The following is a 19857-nucleotide window of genomic DNA, read 5'->3' as shown; positions in this document are numbered from 1 at the left end:
ATTACTTAAAATTTTCTCATTTTTAGCTAAAGAATATATTTCAACAGGCTTAATACAATCAAATTGTTAAATATCACATATGTACACTAATTAGAAATATTAAAGCTAAGTTGGGATATTATATATGTTCTTATAAATATATTGAAAAATTCCAATGCATTCCAATTCCTCCCATTTACTCCCCTCCAAACATAATATTTAAATTTCAAATGCATTTCATCATTTACTCCCATCCAAACACACCTAAGTCATTTGCTCCCAATTCATTTTCCTCCGATTCCATTTTCTATTTACTTCTATTTACCAGCTCCCAAATGAACCTATAACCAATGCAAAGGAAATACATTTGGGCTAGTTAAATTTTCTCTAACTGGTACAGTAACCATGATTTGAATGTACATCCAAACGGTGCCCTAGCGAAGGGCATCATTGTTTTGCTTGCATACAAAACATTGGGCTAGACTCGTATAAAAACCAAGCCACAGAGTGCTCAACCCTGCTAGAAGCCAATAGTAATAATCCAAATGTCCATGATTGAGATTGTTCGCTAACCATTTGCCGTTGATCATCTCCAAAAAAGATAAGATAAAGCCGCTCAAAAAGTTTCCGACGCCGAAAATGCTAGCAACAGCTGCAGACCCCAAACTTCGCATCTCATCCGGCATCTGATCATAGAAGAACTGATTCAAACCGGCAACAGTAAGCACGTTTGAGACTCCACAAATCACATCTTGTGGAAGCAACCACCACACACTCATAGGAATAGTCGCATTTGGGATATCAGCAAGTCCATGTTCTCTAGCAATTCTAAGCCTTCGTGCCTCTACTAGAGCGGCCATCACCATGCAAGTCACAGAGAGAGATATCCCAACTCCTATCCTTTGTAGCAGTGTTATCCCAGATGAAGTCTTGGTGATTGTTCTTAGTAGTGGAACGATAATCCAATCGTATATCGGGACTGTCAGGATCGCTGATAGGGCGATGGACAGTTGGAAAGATGCGGGAGTCACCTCGAAGGAGGACCAAATCTTTCGGTCTAATGTGCTGCATTGCTTAGTGAAGAAGGTTGATGTCTGTGCAGTCACCACTGGATACATTAAGCAACTGAACCAGATGGGGAGAAGACGGAGAAGTTGTTTCGCTTCTTCTACTTGAATTGTAGAACATAGCCTCCATGCATTTCTACCATCACAGGACACATCGAGTTCGTCTTTGATGGTAGCTTTGTCAAGAAATCTACAACAGGTGTTAGTAATATATAATAGGACAATTCATCACTATTGTTGTTGTTGATCTTATTATTAGTGGATGGTATATGGTTGCATTATCCAAGTTATCCATCATGAGTTATGTCCCACTATGTAGATTATCTGATCTAAAAATGTGGTTGATCCACTCATCAAGTAGGGTACACTGTTATAAAGAAGTGGTTGCTTAGAAAAAAAATGGTTAATTTCTTTGTTGTCCACTTTTTCAAAACCAAGGTCACTTGATCATTGTACCAACCTAATTCCTGGCAGAGACATTTGCGCAAATGGGCCCACCTGATGAATGGTTTGTATATCTCTCGTTTGCGCCACGTGCACATGCCTAAATGGGATGTTTGTAGAAGCATGTTGGCTTAGCAAACCACTGTCGTTGTCATTATCATTGTTATGTGTATGTAACAAAAAACTGCTAGTAGAAACATACTGGAAATTGATCATTATTATTATTCTAATGGGGAAATTGATCATTATTAAAACACTCAAACTTCAAGGGTCCACCCTGTTGTCGGCATGATATGTACTCCATCCATAAAGTCTCTTAGATTCCACTGTATGTAGGCTTACTCCCTCTGTGAACTATGGATTGGAGTCCTCTACAACACCTACTTTTGCAGCTTCAAATGCTCAAACTTCATGTGCCAAGACACGAATTTCGTCCATAAAGTCTCATGGATTCCATTGTATGTGGGCCCACTCCCAGTGTGAACTATGGACCGGAATCCTCTACAACAACAGTGGAGGATTTCCAGTATGTTTCTACCAGCAGTTTTTTGTTAAAGCACTCAAACTCCACAGGTCCAATGTTGTCCACGTGATATATAAATTGAATTTTATATTATTAATCTAACGGGCCAAACTAGGGACAAGGGCTGGCCCAGAAGCTCCCAAACTACATAACAATGACCCTTCCAGCGGTTCCAAAAAATAGATTGTTAAAAAATAATACAAGGGCATGCTGGAGCCAATCCCCATACAAGGTTGAGCCCTGCATATCGAAATTCTCATCCCACTCGCACAAGCTAGGGGCATCATGATAGTACAATTCCTTAATTGGTAAAACATCTAGAGGCATAGAGCTCACTTACCTGAATTGATTGCCATCGATGAGTGAACCATTCATAGGTAGATAAACCGTTCTTCCTTCTTTTCCTTCCTCTTGATCTACTTCAACAAATGGAAGGTGCCGCTTGCGAGCTGCTGCAACAAGGACTTGGGCGACTTGGGTTAGTGGACTTCCAGTAGGAGATCGTCGGCAGTACGATGTCCTCCCAATGAGGAAGGTCACAAGTGCAATGGCTACTGCAATGGCGGGAATACTGAAGCCGATGGCCCACCCTACATATTCTTGAACATAACTTACGATGATGATGCCTGCAACCACACCGCAGGTTGTACCAAAATACCACCAATTGAAGAAAGAATTCATGGCTTCCATCTCTTGTGCACTCTCTTCATTGAATTGATCCGCTCCAAATGCTTGTGCGCATGGCTTTTGTCCTCCTTGTCCTATAGCCAACACATACAGTGAAATGTAGAAGAGTGATTTTTGAAACCGATGTGGAACCACAGGCGTAGCTGACAGCGTCAATGTGGCAACTCCCTGCAACCGATGCTTCTTAATCAAATATTGGTTCCAACTTCACACATAAATGTTGTGTTTGGATGTGTCGTGGACTTAAATTACTATATTTTGTATAATAAACTGAAAAAACCAAAATAGTATTTTCCTTGCTTGGTGTTCACATAAATCATCTACATCCAATTTTACTTTCATGAGACTTTAGTAAGGTGTTGTTTGATTCTTCAAAATGTAAGATGAATAAATGCCTCTTCTAAGGAAAACAAAACTTTCATTTTTATTAGTACGAGTGTATCATAATTCATGGTCCTTTGGATTGGCACACATTTTTATGTTTATAAATAATAGTGCTGAGAGGGAGAATCCTGATGCAGGGATGAACGTGATGAGGTTGATCACCGTCTTCCTCAAGGATAACTACTCCGAATCCACGGAGCTTCTCTGGACTCCTCACATAGACTTCTCAAACCCACGAGGAAGACTTCTCGAATCCACGAGGAAGAAACAAGAAAATAGAAATAGTATTAATGAAAATTCATAAATTGATTGATTGATAGATGAAATAAACGAGTTCACAACCATTTAAATAGGGACAGTAAAAGCCAACTATAACTTAAAACTCCCTAAAATTCATAACTTACTATAAATAGTAAATTTACTTTTATAGTAAGTGTCTTATGTGGCTTAACCATGTTATTCTCTTAATTATTCTAAGCACTTTTCATGTTGGACACAACTCCTAAAGCCTAAGGGATGAAGAGTTATAATCAAACTAAAACTTACTATTTATAGTAAAAACGGAACTAAATATGAAATTCGGCTGTCGATATGATGGAATCTTACAAATTTGGCGTGAGCAACCCGGTTAAGGCTAAAGTAGCTCGGCCTACCTCAAAATCATATATGGTACATCGAGTAACTCATTCTGGTTTGCGAGATATGTCTGTTTTAAGGTTCTGATGGTCTTGATGACTTCTATGCGTAGCAATAGCATCAATATTATTTTGCTATGGCCGACCAAGTAATATATGACAAATTTTCATATCGAATATGTTACAAAGTACTTGATTCTTATAATTTTTACCAATAGAAAACGAGACAGAGCATTGTTCGGTTACCTCTGTTTTATTGACCTCCTTGATCCATCCAATTGTGTATGGAGATGGATGCTTTTTTGTTTTCAGTTGCAGTTTTTCTACCATTATTTTCGACATGAGATTCTCACTGCTCCTGACATATTCGATGATCACATTACAAACGTTTTGGCTTACAGTGCACCTCGTTCAAAAGATATTGTCTTGATGTAATTCTATTTTTGCTTATGGCATGTATAACGGCTTCCTCATGATCAAAGTGGTGACCTGCAATTTACCATCATCTGATGGTACTCTACAGAAATCAAGGTTTTGTTGTACAGCGACCACGGGCAGTTGAGCAACTTTGAACTGGGGGCGGAATTAGCGCATTCGCGTTGAGAGTTGCTTCCTACCCCAAAATCATATGCGGTATGTCGAGTAATTCATTCCGGTTTGCGAGATATGCTTGTTTTAAGGTTCTAACGGTTTTGATGACTTCTGCCTTTGATCGGGCCTTCTCTGGTCCATCTTGATCATGAAAGTGTCTGCGACCTGCTCTACATCAAATCCTATACCTAAAATTTTCACCAAAAATATGGTATCAAAGCTAGGCCTCTAGCATTGGAAAATAAAGAAAATAATAAGCTAGGGTTGCTCTCTCTCTCTCTCTCTCTCTCTCTCTCTCTCTCTCTCTCTCACGGAGCAATGAAAAAAGAAACATTGCCTATTTCCAGCTGCAGTACCACTTACCGACAGTGATGCTACCGACCAAAAATGGCAACACTACAAATCACTAACGTCCACTAGTGGGCCTGATGCCATTGTAACCCATCGCCCATCACCCGTTGTCTGTCACCCTTGCCACTCACCACTACTGGAGTTGCAAACCAAAACCCATTTCCAGCAACAGCTGGTGTCTGTTGAACTTCCAATACAGTAGTAGCAGTTCTCAGGCAGCTATTTTGGAAGATGCAGAGCCTATGTAGTTTCTAGAAATATTAAATGTTGGAAGCAACTGGTAGGGGTATTGTAGTCTTTTCACCTCTCATGCAAAAATCTATATAAAGGGGTCTTGTGTATCGGGTTGAAGCAAGAAGTGAAGCAATAAAATTGTTTGAAAGTCTTAAAAAAAAAGTTTTCTGTTTGTTTATTTTTCTCTTTCTTTCTTCTATATAATTAGATTTTCTGAGTTGTCTTAAGGCTTTGTAAAGCCAATAATTTTGTTCTCTTGAAGCAAATAAAATCTAGCTTGTACACAATTGAGTTGGATTCAGGTCAAATCTAGTAAGGTGAGTCATCTCCTATGATTTTCACATTGTGAATTTGATTTGTAATTATTTGATTTTAATATGGGAATCAAATTTCCTAAAAACCTAACCCTAGAACTAGATCATAGATCAATTACCCATAAATCGTAGATCAAATACCTGTAGATTTCATAATCGAAGCCCTAATGCCGATCCTAACCATACAATGTTTGTAAAATTTTGTTAGGATTCAATCTTAAATTGCTTCCACACATTCTACTAACAATAGAATGAGATTTGACTCAAGAGCTGAGGATATTCCTTCAAGCTTTTTGCTGAATTTGTAAACTAGTTATAACTTATTTAATTTAGTCATCTTAAGTTAAGTTTCACAATTCATGATTAATTTTCATGATTACGGTATTTCTACAATTTTTTATTATGATTAGAATTGAACCATATATGATTTAGATTTACTTTAATGTGAATTAGGCTTAATGTTGAATCATGTGCATTGTTTGTTTACATGATAGGGATTTTGAATATTTTATGTGCTAAAAAAATGATTTAGTGATATTTATGAACTAAACTATGTACTTTGTGGTATGATTACCCATGTCCATGGTTCAATTTGAGACATGATCCATGTGAAGGATGTGTGTGGAAAAACAATTCATGATAATAGTTGTGTTGCTATGTTGAAAAACACTTCATTGAAACTATACCCTGAAACTTAGTTAGTCTGTTTACCTATGAATTTAATACCACGATGATTTGTGTTTTTTACCATCATTTTGTGACTTGTTGAATACCTTAAGTGTTATGGGTGATGAGTCCTTATTTTGTTTTCACTCGTGACTTTTTTTAGTACCTTAAATGGTATGGGTGACAAGCCCTTTGATTTATGTCCATGATTGGACTTGTGATTTCAAGAACTATTAAATTGATCATGGTATTAGTTGATGCCTAGTTTTGGTCATCCTAGTCGTGCCTTAGGGAACCTGCATAAGGAGAACAACAATGGAGACCCTGACTAAGACAAGGGACCCTTCAATGCCTAAGTTAGACTAGGAATCTGGGTTTATGAGTATTAGGGTTTTAGTACATACGTACCTTTCTCTGTAGAATGGACCTCTATTTATAGCCCTGGGATACCCTCTTTAGATGGAAAGCTTCCTTACTTGGCAAGTAGTTGTCTTCCGAGATCTTTGGCATGGATCTCGGAACAACCTTAGTGATAAGATCAATAGGTTAGAGCACAAAAGGGACCACATTAGATGGTCGAGGCTGACTAGACGATACCGATCTTAAGGTTAAAAGTTCGGGGCTGTCATGAGGTAGATATTGAGTCATAATTGAGATTAGCCTTGATGTGTACCGACCAATGCGGTAGTTCGTTAGAAGGTCCGAGCTTGATAAGAGCTCAGATTTCTTCACTGATAGTTGTAGTGTCAAGTCATTCGTAGGGCTTGGGCCTGTTGGTTAGAGTTGTATTCTTCTTCTAAGGGCACTATTGTTTATCTCACACAAGTCATCCTTGGTCGGTCCCTTTTTACTCATAATAGTATGTAACGCCTCAGATTTCGAGGGTCGAGCAAAGCTCAACTCCCGAGATCCAACGCATCACTTATGCAACATAGATAATGATGTTTAAATGTTGTTCTTATTAGTGCATTAAACATGAGAGGGATTATACTAAATCAGCATATCATACTCTAGAGTTAATGTAATTAAGCAAGTAGAAGACTGAGATAATTATATAAAGTATATACGTGTTTTATAACTTCCAGAGTATGAGGGTGCTACCGGGCTGAATATACACATGTTTTATTTCGAAATATACAAAATGTCAAAATGTGAATGTCCGACTAATCCATATAACCCTGTGATCCCGTCGATCAGTGCATGGTCTACATAGACCCGCCTGATAGCTGTACATAGGAGAACTCCTCCTCCTCGTTAAAGAAGTCCATCTCAGATGTATAGACTCCGTCATCACCTGCATCTACAACAGAGTCTGGTTGGTGTTTTAAAACACCGTCCCAGAGTGGGAGTGAGTGATCAACTCAGTGGTACTATAAGGCAAAGGTTAACATGTTATTAATTCAGTCAAGCAGTAATGATAAAGCAGTAAAACAATCATATCTTAAGTACTCTTATTAATGCAGGGATGGTATGCTGTAATGATGCATGCCCTCGCACTATTCTCCCTCACAACCAACTCCATCAACCATTAAGCATGAGAAACTCCCTAAATGTGCCCTTCATCGCCAAAGCACATGTAATGCAGTGCATGGTCGTGTTAGCCAAGTATTTAATTAGGCTTATTCATACAATAAATTTAGGAAGCTAAGGCACCTCCCTTTATATCACTAACTCCAAACGGAGATCCATCTAGGGTCGTCAATCCTAGTTAATCACATACGATAGGCAAGTTATAGGGCATCACCCCTAATGAAAGCAGTGGATAGGCAAATTTAAGTGTTTATACTCGAGGTCACTATGGGGAAGCTCGTCACCTTAGCGTAAGCCGACAGCTCGAATACAGTGTCTCATACTACTGTATTTAGCTCATGAGTTTTGGGTTACTCACTGGTCACTACGGGGAGGCTTGTCACCCCAGCGTAGGCCGACAGCTTGACCACGGTGTCCCATACCACTATGCCCGGCTCATGAGTCTTAGCAAATCGTGGTACCATGGTTGAATTGGATCTTTCCATTGGAAGGTGGTACCTTAGATTCAAGCAGGGATGTCCATACATGGTAAACACACAATAGGCCAATCGATTTGTTAGATAAGTTCGGTTGGTATGAGCACATACTGAATTAATCGACATGGAGCATGAAAGCACTTCACGTGGCCTAACTATTGTCGACAATCGTCGTACGAACCGGATTCACCGAATGTATCGAATGTGGCAAGACTAATTCTACCACTCAAACAGGAATTGTTACCGATTGCCTGGGCCAGGTTATGGCCCAAGCTTACTCAAGTGCAGTAGACAAACACATGCAATAATCATAACAGCATTTAACAAACAATTCAAATACAATTCTCATTTGAGCATTTTATCAAACACATTGAACATATTACCAATATTTGCATTTCATCCATAAATTGCGTAATCGAAATTATAATTACATGAAGGAAGCTATACATATAGATAAGGTAATTGAGAACCCTGTCTCAATACCCTTATTAAATACAAATCATCAACAATTTCTCATTCAGAAATTTAATCAAACACTTAGACTACACAATACCAAATACATAGATTGGATTAGTTACGACATATATTATGACAAATCCTTACACAGAGTGATCGTAATACCAATGACAAACATGAATCCTAGGTTTACAGTCATGACAAGTACAAATCATAATTTCATGTTCATTCAATCATTTCAACAAACACTTGGAATGCATCATATACTCAACATAGTTTACACATGTATAATATATCGAAAACGTCGTAACTAGGACAATATGGCAGTATTCCAGTAAAAAATAAATCATTAGCTGACATTGAAAGCCTTGAAAACCATAACCTAAATGTTTATAGTCTGCACCTTTTGTCTGAATACTCGTTTCAAACTCGGTTCGAATCCTACGTTCCCGAATATAGCACAACGGGTACCTTATCATTGAAATAGGTTAACTATTTCGTCGATCTCTCAATTTGGATTCCTAAATCAAGATTAGGGTTAGGATTCCTCACCCAAATCATAGTTGAACAAGTCATGTAGCGACGTGGAAAGGCGATCTAGTGCGTGTAGTCGTGGGAGAGAAACACTGCCACGATCTCCCAATGTTTCTCTTCTCTTCACTCTTTTCTCTTCTTTTCTCTCTTCTCTCTCCTAGGGTTTAGAGCAAATTCGTATGAGAGAGGAGTGGGGTGGTTTAAGGGTATTTTATAGGCCTAGAACTGATGTCAATGGCCTCAGGGCCATGGTATACTTAGGTTATAGCCAAAGGGCATTTGTTTCGGGCAGATGGGACACTTTTGGAGGTCCATTACCTGTCTATGTCACAGAGTAAGTTTCCTGACAATGGATCTAGGCCAGGATGCGATTTTGGTTAATAAGATTAGCGGATTAACCGTGGAGGACCCGTGTCCTATCAACGATCGTCGGTGCTCGATCAGGGCCACAAGTATACAAATATGTGAAGAAAAATTTCCCTGATCCATGGGTGAAGTTCGGTCAGAAACTGACAGTCTGAAATCTTCAATTTCGCCCGTGAGTGAACGGTCCAATTTACTTAAGTTCCATTACATTTTCTAAAGATATTCGCATTTCTCACACACTTCGCTCAGGGCTCAAGTTGTGCGCTTTTAGATACTATTTGGGCTCGATTCCCGCGATGGTTGTCAAACCTAATAAGGCGGTCATAACCCTATAGTTTCGTGGTCATCAGACTTTTGACGTGCGGTCCAGGTCCAATATGGAGTTTCAATGTGCTCTCAAGAGCAACAGGCTTTTGAGATTTTTCCTACGTTCTCAAGCAGTGTTGAGTTAGCGATTTTGATGGTTTTGGGTCTTGCCGTTTGTATAAATAATGGTTCATGCTAATCCACTGATTAATTTACTTTAGTATTTAATTAATTTTCATCTAATTTCCACAAAATACAGTCTTTAGGTATTTCTGCCTAAGGTGATACTTAAGTCTTTGTATGAATTTTTTCGAGAAGTTACACAGTAACCCCCTACTTTCGAACTTGTCCCACAAGTTCAGGAAGTAAGGTGGTCGGGACTGACCTGTAGTGTTTTTCGCATGGGAGGCCGAGTCGAATCATTATCATTGTAGGAAGTAAGATGGGACAACGGACACGGAAGCCGAAGCAGACCCGTAATGATCGAGGCGGCGCACTCGAGGAAGCATGCACTGGCATGACACCACTTCTGCTTTCAACCAATAACGTGCAAGCACGTGGCGTGACCTCGGAGATTGGGTTGGAAGAGTAAATAAGAAGCCACCATGTTGAGGCTTAGCCAAGCATTGCTCCCCTAACAGTTGCCCCTATTGGGGGCTTCCAATTGTGCTTTTTTGTCCATGGTTGTCTTCTTGGTAGTTCTCAGTAGCCTCCTCTTTTTTTTCTTTTTTTTTTTAACTATGTATGTCATTGATCATTTCAAAAAAAAAAAAAAAAATCACCTATACATCTGGGCACCCCTATACATAAAATAGGGGGCCCATCATGGAAAGTACCAAATAATTATAAAAAAAAAGCAAAGGGAATCACACCACCTTAATCAATCCCAATCTAACCTTATCTAGAAAGATAGAGCCTTTGACCTGATGTCGAAGCTCCGATTGCTGATTGAACCAAGCAGAAGATTGAGAAACACTCCCTAACTGGGCCATAAAATCCGCAGGCGAGTTCCCTTCCCTTAGGACATGCACAAATCTGATTCTGCCTCTTCTTTGCAGCTGATGTATCCTATATAACCATGCCTTCCATTTCCAACCTGGCTTAGCCACTCTGTTGAGCAAATCTACAACCAGTCTAGAATTTGATTCTAGAATGATTTGACGAAAACCCCTTTGTATTCCGAGTGAAAGGCCGTCATTCATCGCATGAAGTTCTGCAATGGTGTCAAAGCCAACACCATAACCTACTGAAAATGCAAAAAGGAAATCACCCTTCTCCCCTCTACAGATTCCACCCCCTCCCGATCTTCCCGGATTTCCTTTGGCTGACCCATCTACATTAATTTTAACCCATCCCGACGATGGCCTCTCCCATTTAATCACTATTGCTTGGCCGCTAGGTCTAGTGTTAAGCGGCGAGACACCTCCTATCCTTGTCCTATCCGTCCACCCTGCCCCAGGCGCACATCCTTCATTGCAAGATTTGTTGAGTAGTGCGACCCACCACCTGATTTTAGCTATAACTCGATCACGTGAGATCGATAAACTGTCAAAAACTACAGCATTGCGAGCTCTCCATATCTCCCAAATAACAATGCATGGAATAAGCATTTGGGTCACCGATTTTTCCTACTTGGATGAGACGCCGCCTACCACTAAGATAGCCTTCCCCCGAACGAAGTTGCTGCCATTACACTAATTGCAAACTAGCCACCAATAGCTAACTATACTCTCTGCGCTAAGCTGCTTGTGACGAATGGGTGAAGCAGAGTCTCGATGTTGTAGGACTGGGATTCCTAAAGGGCGCAATAAACACATCTGGATGCTAGCTAGACACCCTAGGATCGAACCGCACTAACCACTGGGACTGCTTTTTGAATGATCTTCCAGACGAGAAGCAAGATTTTGGGTGGCAATTTAGCATGCCATACCCATCGTGTCTAGCTCCGGCCCGGACCTGGGACCCTGCTCATCGACTACGCTGACTTAACTGAGAATTCCCCTGAAGGCGTGAAAGGCCAAATTGGCAAGTCAACGTCCTTTGAGATACAATACCCGGCCTGAAAAATGTGATGAATAACGTTCTGAGGAAGGAGAAGTAAAGCAGTTGAGGAGGGGAGAGGACCAACCGGTCCCAGCACCTGACACACCTGAGTGTCTTACAAACCTTCTGTCACCTCTGCTTCAGCTAGCTACTCTAGAGGGCCGAGGCCGGTCTAATTTGCCTTCCAAAAATTACATTTTCCTGCATCTATTTGCCATTGAATTCTAGATTCTACCAGAGTAATGAGCTCCCTGATTCGCTTCCATAGGGGAGAAGATACTGCCTTGATCTGTCTAATGCACTTAGAGACAAGTCGTGGTGATACTTAGCCGTCATGAAAGGCCTCCAAACATTTTCCTCATTCCCAAATTTAATCGTCCATGCCATTTTAAGGTGAAAATCTCTCATAATTTCCACAAGCTTTCTGAAACTCCTTTCTCCCCTCCTCCTTTGGCGAAGCTAGCAAATTCTAATTCTTCCAGTGATACTTTTGTTTCCCTTCCGACCAGTCTCAGAAAAAATTCGCCATGTGCCTCTTAATTGATTTCAACACCTGATAAGGAATATGGACAGCCATCATAAAGTGGACCGGAATACCTGACTTCTCAGTAACCTCCTTGATTAAGGCTTTCTCTACATGATAGGTGGGGTCCAGGTTTTTTGTAGGTCCCACCTGAATGGTTGTAAATTTTTTCTTCTATTTATTCAAAGAAGAATATTTCCAAAAAAAAAAAAGTAACGTGTGCTGTAACATTTCCTTTGCCGCGGCATTAAATGCGAGCAATAATTGCTTGTGGCCGAGGATCCTTATAAAAGGGGGAGAAGCCTTAGAAGCCCAGTCATTTGTTCCCTTTCACTGTTGCCACTTCTTCAAGCTTCCTGGACTAAGCGATTTCTAGTAAGTCTGAACTCTTCACTCCGGCAAGCTTCTGTTCTTCTTCCTCTTTTTTTTTTCCCCTCTTTTCCTTTGTTCATTGACCTGATATGTCTGATATCTTAGATGAAGAGCCGGAATCTAGAGCTTTCCAAGGAGATTTCAATATGGAAAGCATAAATTCTCGACTTGGGGCACCCTTCGATCCTCCACCTCCCATACACTAGGCCACAGCCGGACAATGGAGCCTGTCTCAATAGAGAGAGTGGCAGCTCAAACCTCGGTTGAGCAATAAATCAATATCGGTCCCTCTAGGTCGACGTTGAGGGAGATCAACTTGGTCTAAATCAGATCTGAGTACCAAATCCTGAACTCAGCAGGACTTTGAGCTCCTGAGCCTAGTGAAGTCCTTGGTGACCCTCGTGAGGGTGAGGTGGCCAACTACTTGGCCGTCTTGTAGTGCGGTCTTTGCCTCCGCCTTCATCGGATCTTGCGAGAGGTTACCTCTTGCTTGAGGTTGGCCTTGAGCTAGATTATCCCGAACATAGGGAGAGCTCTGCTGGGGACCTTCATCCTCAACTGGTTCCAGCTCAGGAATGTTGATCTAACGACCGAAGAGTTCATGCATTTATACTAGCCCAAGGCTAACCCGAAGCATCTGAGCTGGTGTTACTTCTTAGCGTGGGTGAACAAGGGTCATGCCCTTATCACTCATAACCCAACTTCCAAAAAAATGGAAGAATAAGTGGTTCTGGTCATCTGGAGGATGGGAAGCACTAGCTATTGAATTGGCCTAGCTGCGAGCTCAGGTCCACACCAAATTGACACTCCATGTTGGATATCGCTGAGCTATCAGACTCAAGATTTTTCCTTATATTTTTGTAGTCACACCTGCTCACCATCGATAAGTTTTTATAGGCTTTTCCAAAACTTCACCTCTTATTTTCGACCTTTAGCTCCGCCAAGTACACAGAGCAAAGGTGACAAACGTAGCTCACCAAGCCTAGAGTGTGCTAATCACACTTGACCTTCTCTATTAGTCCTAACTCTTCCAACCTACCCCTTCTGGTATGTAGCAGATCATAGATATGTTCAGATTAAAATTTCTCTCATAATTTTCATTAAGGTGAAGTGTCCTGTTGTGCAGACATGGCCAACCAGAGCTGGAAGAAATCCCGACCGTCATCTGTGGTCGAGATGGCTAAGAATAAAATGAAGAGGAAGAGGGCTGTCATACCTCTGGTGAGGTTGGTAGGCTCCTCGGCTACAAGGGCGAGGTTGGGGCCCATCGGCGAAGGGCCTTCTGCGGAGCAACCCTCGTAGGGCACTGCTGGCGAAGGAGCTTAGGTGGCTCCTTCTTTTCTTCAACCACCTATTATGGAGGTGGTAGATCTGGGGGAGTCTCCCCTGGCTCATGAAGTTCCTCTCCTCGAGGAGCTTGCGCCCCCTGAAGAATTTCTGCTCCCTGAGGAGCTTCCGCCTCCACAAGCTAGGCACAGGCTTAGGAGGGCAATGCCTTTGGCTAGTCGGCTGGTAAGGTTGAGGAGCCGGGTCCTATGCCTCCTGGATATCCCATGAATAGTCTCGCTGAGTGGATGACTCGACATGTTTTTGAGGAGCAGATCGTTGAGTTGGTAAATACCCCACCCGGTGACCTTATTGGAGGACATTGCTGCGTACTGCTATGAGGTAATCTAGTTTACCTCATCCATGATGTTCTTTCATGAATTATCAATTCTTTCTAACTTATTCTTCTCTGTTTCAGCTCGGCCCATCTCTTTTGTCTGCCTGTGCATCAGTGAGGCAGGTAGGCAGGGAGTGTGAAGAGGCTGAGGCCGCCCTTCGGGAGAAGATAGCAGAGGATGAAGCCTTCCAAGAGGCTTTGGAGAAGTTTGGGGGGGGGGGGCTCTGAATATCCAACTAGAAGAGGCTCAGTGGAAGGATGGCTTGTTAGTGACGGAGCTAAAGGAGATGAGGTCGCGCCTTGTTGCTTTAGAAGCTAGGGCCACAAGTCTAGAGGCTGAGATAACAGAGGTAAAGGCTTCCTCGGTCGTCAAGGTGGTTGAGATCGAGGCCACTTCGGCTGCCAAGTTGGCCGAGGTCAAGGCGTCCCTTCTGTCGATCAGGGTTGCGACAATAGAGGAATACAAGGCCTCGAAGGAACGAGAAGACAAGGCTGAGACTTGCTGTAACTATGGATATGAGAAGTGCCTCGAAGACGTGAAGGAAAAGTATCTCGAACTTGACCTAAGCAACTTCAAGGAAGGAGCTTCTCAAGATCCGGCCTCAGACATTACTAGATCCGAGGACCCCCATCAAGCCGATTATTCTCATCATTCCTCCTTTACTTGTAGCCCCTTATATTTTCTGTGCTTTGTATATGATTAATGAAAGATAGCATTTTGCTGTTCTTGTCACGCATGTTTGTTTTATTTTTCTTTTGGTGGATGTAGCATAGTAGGTCGGATACATCATACAAAGTAGGTAGGTTGGTCAATATGTCGATCTTAAAATAAACGATATTGTGGTAGGTCGGGCATTAGGGGCTCTTTATTCCCGCATAGGGAGAAGTCTTATGAGTCGATCATAAAACTTAGACAGTAGAATCCGAAAAGGACTATCCGCCCCTAACCTGGGGAGGCCCTTTTGTGGTAGAATCTAGTGGAGAACTCTTTTGCCTTGCATTAAGGTCAGTCCTCATGGTTGATCGTGTGACTCAGGTAGTCGAGAAATTAAAAGAAACCCCCCCCCCCCCCCTTGAGCTGGGGGATTTTTTATTGTTGAATGAAAAAACGTAGACAAACCCTTTTTCTTTTTAGGAGGGGGTCGCTCCATTCGAATAAAACAATAGTAATGTGTTGAGCACCTTTTTCCCTTTAAGAAAGGGGGGTCGCTCGTAGTCGAGTGGATTGGCCACATGATGCAGTCTTAGTAGAGAGACCTGCAAGTCCTAAGGGTAATAGGTCTTCAAGTGCTCGGCGTTCCATGGATGAGGCAAGGGTTGCCCGTCCATATCCTCAATTCGATAAGCCCCTGGTCGTGATGTACCTGTTATCTTATAGTGTCCTTCCTAGCTTAGTCCCAAAGTCCCCGAGTTGGGCTCCTTTGTGTTCTAGAATGTCTCAGTAAGGACCAAATCTCTCACTCAGAATCTTCGTATTCCGACTCTAGAGTTATAGTATCGGGTCATATGCTGTTAGTGGGTTGTAATCCTTAGTTGTACTTGTCCTCTTTCTTCCTCGAGTAGGTCTAGGGCCAACGCCATCTGCTCGACATATTGATTTTTGTCATAGGAGTCGATCCGTGCAGTGGGGAATCCTATTTCAACTGGCACCACGGCCTCTGCATCGAAGGCCAGGGAGAAGGGGGTTTCCCCTATTGATGTTCGAGCAGTGGTTCATTATGCCCAAAGGATGTGTGGCAGTTCCTTAGCCCGGGCCCCTTTGGATTTTTCAAGCTTGGTCTTGAAGTGGTTCTGTATGATCTTATTCACTTCTTCCACCCGTCCATTGGCTTGGGGGTGCTGAGGTGATGAGAAGGCATTGCGGATTCCCAGCCCTCACAAAGACCTTGGAATCGTGCATTGTCAAAATGTTAACCATTGTCCGATACGATGGTATGTGGGATCCTATACCTGCAGATGATATTTATTCAGACAAAGTTGGTAATCTTCTTCTCGGTAATTTTAGCTAATGACTTAGCCTCTGCCCACTTGGTGAAATAGTCGACTGCTACCACAACGAACTTGGTTTGGCCTTTCCCCATTGTCAATGAGCCTATGATGTCAATCCCCCATTGGGCGAATGGCCAAGGGCCGGTCATAGGGTATCAAGGTGAACCTCAAACACTTGTCACAATTCTGCGCGTACCGTTTAGCATCTTCTTCGATAGTCGGCGAGAAATATCCTTGTATAATCACTTTATGGGCTAGGGCTTTGCCACTCGAATGGTTGCCGCAAACTCCTTCGTGGACTTCCTTCACAACGTACTTGGCCTCTTCAGGTTGGAGACATCTCAGATAGGGCCCCTTTCTCATAGAGGACATCCTCAATCATAGTGTACCGAGCTGCTCGTTTCCGGACTCTCCGTGCCTTGTGCTCATCGTTGGAAAGCTTGCCTTCTTAGAGGTAGTCCATGATCGGGTGCATCCAGCTTGGAGCCAAGACCGTAAGATACACCTTTGAATCAAACTGGTCAATTCTAGGCTCAGGTAGGAATTTAGCTGGGATCGATCTAGCGATGTCATCATCGATAGCTCGAGTGGTAGACTCTCGGGAGTTTCAACACCCGGTCAAGGATTCGAGCATCCATAGGTGGTGAAATCCCACTGCGGCGTGAGTGTGTGAAAAAAAAAAGAAGGAAAAAAAAGAAAAAGAAATAGAAAAAGAAAAAGAAGGGGTCTCTCTCCAATCTGTCTTAGGCGAAGAGGTGAGAAAGCCTCTATTAAAACCTCTAGTAGGTGTCAAGGATGACATGCTCCTATATAAGTGGACCCCACATGATCACACATGTTGAGAGAAGCAAGATAAAAAGGGGGGTTTGGAACTTCCTAGTCTCTCTCACTCTTTCTTCAATGTGATATTATTACATAAAAAAGTAAAGGTTATGATTTCAGAGGTGTTCCGCTCCCCTACAAATTTGTAGGTATAACACACACTGTGAAAGAAGTCCATTAATTCACTTCATCCACGAGATATTCATAATATGATCCTTCTACTGTAATAATCATCTACTAGAGATTTATATCACATGTTGATCAAATGTAGACCAATCAAAATTTCAAGTACGTTATATGTGCCACGTGTTAATTAGTGTGTGCATGCACTATAATGCAATGTATAACCAACCAACGCAAATTGTGTCGAGCAGGGCAATGGACACCGCTCAACCAATGCTAATTAAAAAGTGTCATGTGTGTGTTAAGATTAGGACTCACATTGAAAAGGTCAAAATTATTATTTCTTTAACAGATTTTTTACTTCAAAAAAAAAAAAAAAAAACTTTTCATGCCTGGCACGCATGCAAAATACTTTTCTTCTATTGGTGGGCATAATTCACAGCCTTCGTCATCATCTTTTAACTCTCCACTAGTTCCTAACCCAAGTGCTTGACAAACAACACCCATATACAAGGAACATTGCATTGCATGGCCCACATGGAATGTGCGTGAGAGCACACAGCTACAGCCAAAAAAGAAGAACAAGTACACTGGTACATGACTTCCCGTGCATCCAAACAGCCCCTAAGGCTCCTAACACACTTCAAAATAGGCTTTCGAAAAACCCTTTTGTGAAAATATTGTAAATTCCTGCTAACAGTCTTTAAAATATGGTGCATGATATGTGCGCACTGGATTCTCCGATGTGTACTGAAGGTTTGTGATTTGGGAAAGAAGCACTCAGTAATTTCACCATTAGAGAAAAGAGATGCTGTGGGTTCGAATACCCATTGTGGTGAAATCCCACTGTGGTGTGAGTGCGTGCGTAAATGAGAGAGAGAGAGAGAGAGAGAGAGAGAGAGAGAGAGAGAGAGAGGGAGGAGGAGGAGGAGGAGGAGGAGGAGGAGGAAGAAGAAGAAGAAGAAGAAGAAGAAAAGCTAACCATGAGATAGAGCAACGATGAGAAGAGGATGGTCATGTATCGACCCATGTAGGTGTCAGCAACAAATGCTCCCAACAGTGGAATCAAGTTGCCGACTCCGGACCAAATATTCACATTCTTGGCTGCGGACAAGGCAGGCTCGTGGAAGACATTGGTGAGGTATATGATGACATTTGCTGAGATGCCGAAGTAGGCGAATTGCTCAGCGATTTCAACCCCTGCTTGAGAAGAGATGGCTTGACTAAATGAGTGAATGATTGAATTAAGTACGATAATTAGAGGAATGGAAGGAGGCCTTGTATTGTAATCCTACAAATTATGTAAATGGCAGATCTCCACCCTCCGTGTGAAGAAGGCTTTCGATCCACTCCGTCCGCCACACAATTCTCCTTGAGACCACTGCTACTCAATAGAGGACATGTTTGGGAGACGTCCATAGCTCTAACTCGAAAGCCTGGGATGCAGTTTGGAAATTTGGAGGTTTGCTAGTCTCACGTGTTTTTATAGACAACATTCCATGAGAAATAAGGCATATCCACAGAGAAGACGCCCTACAGTCTCTGAGATAAAATGGGTTGCTAAAACCACATGAAGAGTGGACTATTTATGGTGTTTTTTGGGTTAGGCAATCTGCAGTGTGTCCCACCTCATAGATGGATTGGATCACATCAAGGGACTGTATAGACCACCTAAGGAAAAAAACAGAGCCGTTTTGGACCTTTGTTTGATTGCCCAAACATTCATTTTAATTTAAATTGGCAGAAGAGAAAGGGTACGGTTTTGGTGGATCCCCAGTGGATCTCTAACTGTGGGGCCCATTTTGATATATGTTACTTACATCCACACAGTCCATCCATTTTGGCAGATCATTTTAAGGCATGGTTCGGAAATGAAGTAGATCCAAATCTTAGGTGGACTTTGCGATTGAATCCCCACCATTGAAAGCTTCATGGGCCACCAAAGCGTTTATTTGCCATCCAACCTGTTGATAAGGTCACAAAGACATGGATAGAGAGATCACACAAATATCAACTTGATCCAAAACTTTTGTGGCCTATAAAAAGTTTTTAATAATTAATTACCACTATTTCCAGTATTATTGTTTACCCGAGATTTGAATTTACTTTATTTTTGGATCACACCCTAAATTGAGTTTTCAAAATGAATGGATGGCATGGATATAAGACGGATGTAAGACGTCCCACCCACCTCAGTAGAGTGATCCACGGAAGCCGCACCGGAAAGGAAAGGAGTGTGACTAGGTGAGGCAAGAGTAACAACTTAGTGGGTGAGGGGTGCGGATTGCGTCCTACCCCCTCTTTCTCTTGCAACGAATGGGCGTTTTTCCCTTCTCTCAATCATTTTAAGTTATGTGCAAAAAAGTAGGCAAATCTAACGCTCAAGTGGGCAAAAATATAAAAAATGAGGTAGATCCAATGCTCAAGTGAACCACACCAAATAATAAACTTGGTTACATTAAATGTGCAGAGCGTTAAATGCATGTCCCATTAAACGTAAGAGTCATATGTAGTGTGGTCCACTTGAGAGTTTTATTTTACTCATTTTTGTGCAGATACCTTAAAATGATATTAGAGAAGGGATATATGGTGTGGATAAACATATACATCACGGTGGGCCTACCCACATAACTGCACGTTTCGTGGCTAGAGACAGCGGGGTATGACACACCATGGGTGAGGCTATGAACATAGGGTCCACTCTCTACATCTTATTTACTAACTCATTTTAGGATATAGTCATGAAAATGTGATATATCTAAAATCTTGAATTCTCATT

At 41.8% G+C, this 19857-nt stretch overlaps 1 protein-coding gene across 1 annotated transcript; it reads right to left on the bottom strand.

Annotated features, from left to right (window-relative positions):
* Nucleotides 1-244: 244 nt before the first annotated feature.
* Nucleotides 245-18600, bottom strand: LOC131237486 (protein NRT1/ PTR FAMILY 5.4-like). Its single transcript, XM_058235278.1, has 4 exons — nucleotides 18374-18600; nucleotides 18061-18278; nucleotides 2354-2868; nucleotides 245-1236 (listed from the first exon to the last, which is right to left on the bottom strand). Exons 1-4 carry the CDS (start codon nucleotides 18495-18497, stop codon nucleotides 414-416), a joined length of 1680 nt encoding a protein of 559 aa, XP_058091261.1. The 5' UTR covers nucleotides 18498-18600; the 3' UTR covers nucleotides 245-413.
* Between the last annotated feature and the right edge of the window lie 1257 nt (nucleotides 18601-19857).

The sequence above is a fragment of the Magnolia sinica genome, chromosome 2 (assembly GCF_029962835.1).
Source record: "Magnolia sinica isolate HGM2019 chromosome 2, MsV1, whole genome shotgun sequence".
In the NCBI taxonomy this organism is placed as follows: domain Eukaryota; kingdom Viridiplantae; phylum Streptophyta; class Magnoliopsida; order Magnoliales; family Magnoliaceae; genus Magnolia; species Magnolia sinica.
Note: the sequence above shows the minus strand (reverse complement) of the source record. Positions and strands in the feature narration are given on the sequence as shown.